This window comes from Lolium rigidum, chromosome 3 (assembly GCF_022539505.1).
Source record: "Lolium rigidum isolate FL_2022 chromosome 3, APGP_CSIRO_Lrig_0.1, whole genome shotgun sequence".
NCBI classification, from domain to species: Eukaryota; Viridiplantae; Streptophyta; class Magnoliopsida; order Poales; family Poaceae; genus Lolium; species Lolium rigidum.
This window is the reverse complement of record NC_061510.1, coordinates 145,894,198-145,905,034: the sequence shown is the minus strand read 5'-3', so window position 1 is coordinate 145,905,034 and position 10,837 is coordinate 145,894,198. Positions and strand designations below refer to the sequence as shown.

The 10,837-nt window shown below is 45.9% G+C and overlaps 1 protein-coding gene across 1 annotated transcript; it reads left to right on the top strand.

Moving 5' to 3' along the window:
• The first annotated feature begins 1,346 nt into the window (after positions 1 to 1,346).
• On the top strand, positions 1,347 to 3,354 carry LOC124702457. The gene is made up of 2 exons (XM_047234601.1): positions 1,347 to 1,611; positions 2,255 to 3,354. The coding sequence occupies exon 2, from the start codon at positions 2,284 to 2,286 to the stop codon at positions 3,160 to 3,162; it is 879 nt and encodes a 292-aa protein (XP_047090557.1). The 5' UTR covers positions 1,347 to 1,611; positions 2,255 to 2,283; the 3' UTR covers positions 3,163 to 3,354.
• The last annotated feature ends 7,483 nt before the right edge of the window (positions 3,355 to 10,837 follow it).

Genomic DNA, 10,837 nt, shown 5'->3' with positions numbered 1-10,837 from the left:
TTACTAAGCATGGCAACAAAGGTATGAACTTTCTTACTTAAGAAATCTACTTAGGGTTCCCCACGTGTTACCACGCGGGGCCGACGAGAGAGATGAGAGGACCTAAGTTATAACTCATGCTAACAGAAATCACGACATAATAGACGCGCCCAACCCGTAGCTAAGACTAGATGTTGACGAGCCCCAAATGTCCATATCGAGCCCCTTGTCCTACCGTTGCACGAACCCGGCCGCCACCACCGGAGATGACAAGCAACCGCAACCCTGTCGTACACCTCCCTTGCCGCTCGGAGAACGGAAACCGCAGCCGCCACCATCCAGAGCACAAACTACCTGCAGTCCATATCGAGCCTAGTAGTCCTACCGTCGCACAGACTCGGTCGCCACCATCGAGATGACAAATGACCGCAGCCCATGTCGCACACCTCCCTTGCCGTCGGAGAACGGAAGCCACAACCACCAAGATCCAGATCACAGACTACCTGCATTGCCCGCCGCTGCACCAACGTGCCACCGCACGCTGGAGAGCCACCACAACATGGAGCCCGGTGGCCACACCATACCCAAGCCCTAAGGCGTCGACCTGTGCCAATCCTCGAAAGCTTGGGCTTATCGGACGTCAATCTGTAAGGGATGACCATGCTTTGCCCGAATAGACTATTTGCAAACAAAGAAGGTTTCCTCTCTCTAAACAAGATTGGAGGAGAAACCTTATGTTATATATGGTAATCGATGTGGCTATAGTACCCAAATTCTATCTCGACTTTCCTATTTTCAAAATAAAAAATGGAAAAATAAGAGAAAAAATAAAAATGAGAGGAAAAAAACCTGGAGCCTCTGTTGCCACGCGGGGGCAACAATAGATGAGAGAACCTAAATTATAACTTCGGCTAACAGAAATCACCATATAATCAATCGGTAAAACACCAAAATATGTGTCCACACCTCGGAAGCACCGTTGAATGTAGCGATCCAGGAAGTTGCGTTCTTGGCAAACATTGCACTAGCAGAACCCAGCTGTTTTCTTGTCACAGCCACGTACCCGGCCTGTAACAAAATTCGATTTACTCCTTTGCGGCGAAGGATCTGAAGAAAGACAAATCATCCGTGATAAGCGATGGCCATCTTATCTCAGCTTATCTGACTCATGTCTTCTCGAGGAGAAGAGCACTCCAGTCCAGATTCCCCCGCTCCAGTCCTCCTCCTTATCCACGAGAATGGGGTACTGTACGGTCTAAACAAGGTGCGGCGCCCCCACTGTTTCCGTCTCGGTTGTTTGCTTTTCTTGTTCGTTTGCTGCCACTTGCTCTTACGTTATTGGAGGTATATACTACAGGATAAGCAATGGTGATATGGGCATCATCATCATGACCGGTTCCACGTTTCAACAAGGCAGCAGCAGGCCTCTCGAAGATTATTTAGATTGGAGGGGCTTTGCAATTGTAAATCAATCTTACTCCAATATATAAGTGGCAGGTTCTGTCACTCTATCCCCTTTCCCTCTGCTCTGCTCTTCCCCCGTCCCTTCTAGTCTCATCCACGCTCCACCCTGCAACTCCGATCTGCTGCTGCTCCTCCGATCCTCCCGGAGCCGGACTGTTCAAGCCAGAGGTAAACGAATGGCGCCGCTGCATCGCACCCTGAAATCCTGAATCTTGTTGATCGCTATGCTTTCGTGCTTTCTTCTCCGCCGGGACCGGGACCGGGGGTGTCTTACTTTATTCGTCTCCTTTATACTGTGGGCTATGAAGATGATCCCTCGGTTTTCCTTGTCTTATCCATCTCCCTGTTCTTGTGTTCTTCGTCAACTAGATCTTCTCACATCTGGTCCGACGACTGACGAATTGCGTCTGTGGAGTCCAGGGTTTATGTCAGGTCTTATGCTAATTAATATTCTGTTAGGATACTTTGATTCACCTGATTAGCATCAAGGAAACTTTCCTGATAATGGAAATTGCGCATCGCAAAGATTGAACAGCAAACTGCTTATGCAACCCAAATAACTCTGCTTTGAAGCTGCTCTAATTACAGGCTTACAGCTGCCAGGGTGATAAGAACTTTGCTCCACATGATTAGGAATGTTGGCACTTTCCTCTGTACTATCTACAATTATGAGCTTAAACTCACTGACGTTTCTCTATTGCTCAGTTTAACTTTCCAAAAAGGCTTATATTTCAGAATGGAGGTAGTACATTCTTATGGCTGTCAGAATGTTACTGATTCTCTTCCTTTGTATTCGGATGTCTTTAAACAGGCTCCTTAGTGAAAGGTGAGCTCAGATATATGGCCTTCAAGACTCTGCAAGTTCCATCTAGTTTAGCAAGGCCAAACACCTGTAGTTTCAGTTCCTCCCAGGCTTTTTATCAGCCAAAACCTGCATCAAGACCACAAGCAAGAGTCCCGGCGGAGAATCACCTCAAGAGACCATCAGTCCTGAAATGCAGAGCCAATCTGCATCGCTGCGTAGATGAGGTTGTCCAATCCCAGCTGGATCATCATGCTACTGAAATTCCCATAGTTCATTATCCATCTGTTGTTTTCCCTGGCGAGACCCTGCAGCTGCAGACGTTTGAGTTCAGATACCGCATCATGATGCACACACTACTCCAAGAAAGCCTCACCTTCGGTATCATCTACTCCGGGAGGAAAGGCAGTAGGATGGACGATATTGGATGCATGGTCCATGTCGTTGAGTGCGAGAAGCTCGTGGACGACCGGTTCTTCCTGACTTGTGTAGGTGGAGACCGCTTCCGAGTGATGGAAGTTGTCAGAACAAAGCCCTACGTGATCGCAAGGATCCAGGTATTCACCGACAGATGCTCACCCAATCCAGGGCATCAGGTTGACCTGGGATACCTGGTGCAGCAAGTGGAAAGGCACCTTAAGAATGTGACAATGCTCTCTGAAAAACTCAACTGGAAACCAAGGGGAGATTATCAGGCTGGGAAGGTCAGCAGCATGCATAGCCCGGAGTCTTTCTCCTTCACCATCGCCCGATTGTTCGTCGAAGATCGTTCGGAGCAGCAATGGTTGCTGCGGTTGGACGACACAGCGCAGCGATTGGTGCGAGAAGGGCGGTACCTGGAGCAAAGGAGCAAGTACCTGGCGGCCATAGCAGCGATAAGGGACGCCTTTCGGCACCTGTCCTGCAACGAGAAGTAGCAACAGACCTTGTGCATTGGAGAGCTGAACAACTAGTCTCTACTAGTTATAGAGGAGAAGAAATCGAGGAGATGTGGCAATTAAGAGTTGTCAATAGCTAGTCAGACTCTCCTAGCCATAGGTTTCTCATTTCTCCTTTGGGTTGCGACTTTGTTTGTATCGTGGTGTATATATTGTACATTGTTGGTTGTCCGTTTTCGTGGCCAAACTTTGCTACTAGATGTACTCACATATGTCAATGTGTAAACGCACTATCGTCAAGATTTTCAGAGTATCGACTGTAATATAGATACTGTAAGAAAATGTCGATGAAAACATGCGCATGTTTTCTTTCTTGTTTTAAACTTCTATTTTCGGAAAATATCACTCCCTCCTTCATATAATATACGATGTTATTACAACCAGTATATGCTATTAGACCAATATAATCATATATTGGTTATAATAACATTTTATATTATGGAGCAAAGGGAATGGCATTTAGCTTGAGTCCATTGATTATATATGTGCCATTTACTAAGGGCATGTTCAATGCGGACGCTTAGACAGACGCTAGGGAATCCAATCCCGGCAGTTCTGCCATCTGTGGCAAAAAAATCCTGGCGCCTGGCCAGCAGTGGCGCTTGTTTTTGAGTCGACGCTAAGGCTAATTTCGGTGTGCATCTGGACCGTTTTCATCGTCAACGAGAGAGCGCTAGGCGCTAACGCGTTGGAACATGGGACGCTTAGGTAGGCGCTAGTTGTTTGAGATCTTTTTAAGTGTCTATTTAAAAGGCTTGCAATGTACATGCCCTAAGCGAATCATAACTTCTCTGATGAGCTAGGTGAAGTGATAGCTAGAGGGGATATTCCGCAACTAGTTGCGTCCGCACCCCATTTTTGTTGTGACACTTCCAAGTTTCCAAAAAATGCAAACTAAAATTCTAGACATACATTGTGTTGTGTCTTGTGTATCTGTGAAGTTTCATCCAAAAATATGTCAAAATGTGACCTGTGTAAAGAAGAGAAGACGTACGTAAATAGTGTCACGTACTATTTACAGATCATTTGTTCTTTTTGTGTAGGCCCTGTGTAAAGAAGAGAAGACGTACGTAAATAGTGTCACGTACTATTTACAGATCATTTGTTCTTTTTGTGTAGGTCACATTTTGACATATTTTTGGATGAAACTTCACAGATGCACAAGACACAACACAATGTATGTCTAGAATTTTAGTTTGCATTTTTTGGAAACTTAGAAGTGTCACAACAAAAAATGGGGTGCGGGCGCAACTAGTTGCAAATGAGAGTTTCAGAGCAGAAAAGAAAGGCAAAAAAAATTCCCGAAATTGCGAGGTAGAATATGTGGATTCTCAGATGGACTCATTGAGAGGTGGGAGCCTATCCAAAACCCTTCGGTACCATCCCTTGCTTGACGAGAAGCTTATGAATCATATGCAATTATCGGCGCAAGAAAATATTTTCACAAATATTTTTCCATTTTTTTCTTGTATTCTAATCTATAAAAATGGGGAAGAAATCCACTCTAAACTCACCCATACTCTCTCACGAAGGGATCTCCCAGAACAAGGGACAAGTGACATGAGGAGGCGCTCATGGGCAGAGGACTCCCCACAACAGGTCCTTTGAATATTGACATTGTCCTTTGATCCATTTTATTTGACAATCAATGCTATATATATTTATAGTAGTAATAAATAGAATGGTAGAGATATACCCCCGATTCAACCATTATAAAATAAAGTCTAAAACAAACGAGCATATACTTAAGGTCTTCAAACTATTTTCTTTCATGATATAATCTTGTACTTTTCTAAAAGCATCGGAAGATAGATATCAAACCACTAATCTGTAAATATCAACGAAAGTTCTCCCATAATTTTAATTTGATCCGCAATATCAATGATACGTGCACGCGCAATCATTAAAGTAGTAAATAAACATCGACATGAATAACAACACCAGCATGCTAGGAAAAAATAGCCGAACTGCTTGGTCCAAGTCGCTAAAGAGCCGAGAGTACGAATCATCATTTTCGAGAACATACTAGAAAAATCTTGCAAGGATAATCCTCCTCGCCACAACCATGAGAAAAGATCCAAAATCGATCCAGCGAAGTAAGATCTGATGGCTCATACTTAGAGAATTGTAATTTTGCAGCACCACAATTAACATCGTGAAGAAGATCTCCTCGTCGAACGAACAAATGAAGATTACTTATTATAGACTATGACATCTCCATTGAGGCGGATTCCAAGAACATGCTGGATATAAAACCCTAACCAAATCTATGAAAAACACCATGTTTTATTGAAAACTCAATGCATAGGTCGGGTTTCCCACCCTCCTGGCACTAGCGAGGTCAACCAGATGAGGTGAACAGATTTGTGAAGGATGCAGGGGTGGAGTTGCCTCTAGGTTTTTAGGAGGCAGCACTAGAGAGGACAAAGAAAGCCGATCCAAAAAAAAATTGATATTGGCTAGAAAGCTAGCATATTCTTAGGGCATCTCCAGCGGCGTGACGTATTTCGGACGCCCAAATTGTCCGCTCGCGTCTGTTTGCGTCGCCTGGCGGACGTCAAAATGACCGCGAGGGGCGAAATGTCCATTTGCGTCGGGGGCTACCTCCAGCGGTCCGACGCATTTTGGACATGCAAATGTTTTTTTTTGGTGCTACTTCTTTTCAATTTTGTTCAATGATCAAGTTTTAAACGCGAAAAATTTATACTCAATGATGTCATGTTGGTCGAATCGAATAGATTATAGCCTAAACAATTAACCGGATACTTCAATCGACTAGATTCAAACATATTTAACATACAAAGAAGAAGAAAATTATAAACATATAAACTAAAACTATTTTTTGCCTTCTTGTTAGAAGGCTCTGCCTCATCGTCGAAACTCCTGCGCCTCTTGCTTGTCACCTCCTCGTCGGAACTGGAGGACGACACGCCCGTCGAGGAGTTGAAACTGGAAGAAATGGCGTCTTCGTCGTCTTCGTCGGTGAACGGACGATGACGCGCCGCCCGCGCCAGCGCCCTGGACTTCTTCCTTGCCGCCGCCTTGTCGTCCGCCGCCTCCTGCGCCTCCAACCGGGCGAACTTGCTGTCGGAGTCCTCCTCCTCCTCCTCGCCCTCCTCCTCGTCCTCGGCGTCGGCGCGGCGCCGCCTCCGTCCTCCTCCCGGCCTTCGGCCGACATTGCCGCCTCCGTCCTCCTCGTCCTCACCGGGCGTGGAGGCGGGGTCGCCGGGCGTGGAGCCCGGATCGCTTGGCGTCGCAGGGGATTCCCACCAATGCAGAAATCCGGGCGACTTGCCCTCGCTCTCCGAGTCGGACGGCAGCGTGTAGTCGCTCATGGCGTGCCGGTGTTGGAGAAGAAGAAGAAGAGGAAGAAGAAGGAGGCGGTTGAACTTGAATTACCGTAGACGCGGGGGTTATAATGTGCAAGGATTAACGGAGGCGCGTATAACGAAGAGGCCGGCGGTTGCTCTTCCGCGGCGGTTCGGCGCTCCATTGATCGCCGCGGTTGCCACACCGGCGCGCGTTGTGAATTCGAGGCCGATCGAACCTAGGTCGCTGCCAGGCGGGACCGTGGGGAAGCGAGCGGACGCTCGACGCGACCGCCGAGCGTCCGCGGAGACGCAAACCTGGCGCATATTTGGGCCAGATTTGCGTCTCCGCGGAACGTCCTGGTCACTTTGCGTCGCGCCGCTGGAGAGGGTGTCAGACGTATTTTCGGTCAAGACGAACGCAAACGGTCGCTCAGCGTCCGTTTAGATCACGCCGCTGGAGATGCCCTTACTCCACAAACCACTCCGATCCCATCCACTTTTCCCCAACGCAAACTGAACGGAATAGAAGTTGTCTGCACTCGTAGACAAAATGAACTTGCCCGCATGCGCACACACTCATGCGCTCTTGACAACACGTGAGGGATGGAGCCAGCACATTTGTGCTAAAATCTGAAATTAGTGAAAATGTTTGTGTTAAATGTAAGGTCAGATGAACCAACACTATTTACTGAAAATCTGAAGTTAGTGCTAAATGTTGTCGCTGGTAGGATATGAAACCCATTGCAACACAAGTGACACTTTTTTTTGTGACAAAACACAAGTGACACAATAGTACACCTTCTTGTTTGGTTTCATCCACGCCATACTCTAAATTGACGAAGACCGATGAGTTTCACCAAACTTCTGCCGGGGGAATCACGTGTGTGTGTTTTTTTTTCCAAGCAAGCCCTCTCCGGGCCCGAATTTTCATTATCATCGATACGAAAATACAGCGTCAGGTTTTTACTTCAGTTATACACACAAGGAACCAAAAACTACTCAAGAAGCTAAGGCAAAAGAGATTTTACAACCACCAGCACTAAGCTCACAGCAGGAGCAAGAAACTTCCCCCGGAACCAGCAAAAAGCAGCAGAGTTTTCTGCACCTCAACAACGAGACATAACGAAGTTTTTTCCTCCTTTTGATTCCAGCCCAAACTCAAGTCTCCATATCGTCACCATCCTTCCGTGCGTCAGCACCCATGCCATCTTCAGCTTGATTCGTCAGGTGGCGAGCATCAGGTGGTGCAGAGCTGCTGCCACTAGCAGTATTTCCAGCACCCAGAGCCAGGTTGAGGAGGGCATCCGCGTCTTGTTGGAGCTGCGCCGCGTGTGTGTGTAAATATAAACATCATTTATCTCAAAAAAAATAAACATCATGATTTAAACCCTAGTTATTGGTGTAATCATTGCCCCACGTGTCCAACACTGCAACGTGAATTGGTTTCCCTAGACAAGTCACATGTGAACTTCAGTCTAATATCCATCGAAAAAAATGGTCTGAACTTGCCAGCTATAACATTCAGGTTAGGATAAGTGTCAAAGCGAGCATAGGGAGACGATGTTATTATGTTAATCATTTTCCTTTCTGAAATTATAAGCTGATTTGAGCTTATAAAAAGAACTATGCATGGTTTTTTTTGCATAGAAGTGCCAGAACAGTTGCAGACTTGCCAGGGTGTTAATTGTTTGACGACATGGACATACGTGGTGCTCCTCTTCAGCGCTCACAGCGGGCGCGAGCAGGGGCACCGCACGCATGTCAGCACCATGGGCCGTAGCCTAATAAGAGGTAGTGTTCTCTTGTTTTTCTCGTTTTTCTTTTTATTCTATATTTTTAAAAATAAAAATATTTAAATCTTAAATAATTTAAACTTAAAATATTCAGTTTAATTTTTAAAATTCAAAATCTGAAAAATATTCAAAGTTGAAAAAAGCTCAAAAGAGTGGCCGGCAAAATAAATAAAAACAGAGAAAATACCATAAAACCAGAAGGAAAAGGAAGAGAATCGATGAAAACCCAAGGAACTAAAAAACCGGGGGAAAACCGCACCGCCCTTGCTAACGGACCTGGCCCAAACAAACACTAAGCGACGCGTAAGATGGCATCCGCAGTGAGCGAAGAATAGGTTCTGTCGACATAGCCTAGTCTGCTACCAGCTTGCATCTCTTGTCTTTCATTTTTAGCTTTCCTCCCAAGTGTGATGGTCCATACGTGAGCTTTTCGTGCGCTTTGCCACTTGTAGCAATGACCACCGTGCTTCCTATGCAGGTCATCAACCTCATCTCAAACATGAGACTTGACCATTTTAGCTTTAAAAATATTGTCTCCTCTATTTATTTATTTATTTATTTATTTTTGACTCAAATGCAGTGCATATGCTTTTCATTGATCGTTTCCTCTATCTTAAAAGATATGTAGATTTGTCTAAACTTAAATGTAAGTCTACATACATCTATTTTTTTTTTAATAAATCTACGACATCAAAAGATGTCGCACTCTTTGACCCTAAATACTTACCATATATTTAAGCAAAATATATACTAAAATGTATCTAAATTTATTGAATTTGCGATAATTATTTAGAGCCAGAGGGAGTACAATATGTGGTAGTTACATTCTCGAGAGAAGGTACTTGACCGGACCTCTACCTTCTAAAATCATCTCCACTCGTTGGCGCTTCCCAGACCGAAATGCGGTGCTAAATAGCGCCGGATGGATAAATTTTTTTTGGCTTGGGGAGGCCCAGATTTTCAGCGGCGTGCCTAGCGGACGCGGCGAAAAATTTGAAATGCTATGAAATTAGACTAAATTTGTACATATTAGGCGAGTTTGAAGTTTTTTTGTTGAATTTTTACATATATATGAACTCGACTTGCATACGATAGATAAAATCGAAAAAACAAGTCTACATGCCGAAATGGTGGCGAACGTTGTGTAGTCATCGTCGTTGTCGTCGGAGCCGTCCTCGTCCTTCGGCGGCGTCTCCGACGGCGGGGGCCGGCGGTTGCTCCCCGACCCGCATCCACGATGCGGCGAGGAGAAGGAGGTGGTGGTGACTCCCAGTCGTCGAGACGACGAAGGCACAACGTTGTGCGGCCTTCTCGAGCATGCGCCGCTGCCACTCTGCCTTGGCTTGCTCCCACTCCGCCCTCTACCAGGCCAGCGCCTGGTCCAGCAGCCTTGGCGGCACGTCGTTCAACGACCGCACCATGATCACCTCGAGGACGAAGTCTTCCTCGGCGTCGGGGGAGGCCCATTCAGCGGGCTCCTTCTTCGGCGTGCGTAGGCGCCCGCTGCAGGTATCCGGCTCGCGCCTCGGGCGGACGAGGCGGAGGCGGCCACGCGTTAGCGAAGGGTCGCACCATTCGCTGATGACGATCCCGCCGTAGCGGCGACACATGCTTGGGCTTGATCTCATATTATCGTATGGTAATTTTCTTTATTTTTACATGTTTTTTTGACCTTTTGAAATATTGTTGCTACAATGGCTGATCTGTACTTTTAATTCAGCAAAGGCATGAACCATTTTTAGTTTTTCACCTTTTTTTGTTGGTTGAAATTTGAACACCCAAAGTTTAATTTCTGGATCCCTCCCTGCTACTGTTCATGTTAATTACTTTATGTAGCGTGTGTTTGAGTTTCACATGGTAGTAGCTGATTTTGTCATGTTTAATATTCTAAAATTAATCATAAAATTGTTGCCTAATATTCAAACATTTGATACAACATTTTTCAACTTGAATGACCTATCTGCACATATGCGCCAAGCTATGTGACTCGTGGTGAAATCTCCCCTTTTTGGCAGACGGCATATGGACAAACTTGTGAGTTCATAGTTTCATACATGATATTGCTCTTAATATAGGCTCACCCTACATATTAGCTAGAGTGAGGAAATTAGCGATGGTGTTTTGGCGTAAGTGTACCTGGTTCGCCTACATGCTACATATATAAAAGCAACACCCTAAGCTAAAATGTAAGCTGAATCACGCCTATTAGAGAAATCATGGGCAGAGCATCTCCACTCAGGGCCCAGCATCCCTCATCAGCCCATAAATCGCAGGATTGAACTATATTTTCGCTACCGTGTGAAAACTTCCCGCCTTGCTAGTGGCCCCGTCCCGCCAGCGACACACGGCGCTCGTCCTCATCGTCTCGACTTCCATGCGCCATAACTGGCCGGAGCTGCAACTTTTCAGGTGAATCTCCACACAGCGAAGTAATGGCGCCAGAACCTGCCAGCTACCTCACGCTCGCGCCCAACCTATTTAGCCCCCCCCCCGAGATTTTCCCTTCTTCATCCTTGTTCGCTTCCTCCTCGCCGAAATCTCCCCAAAATC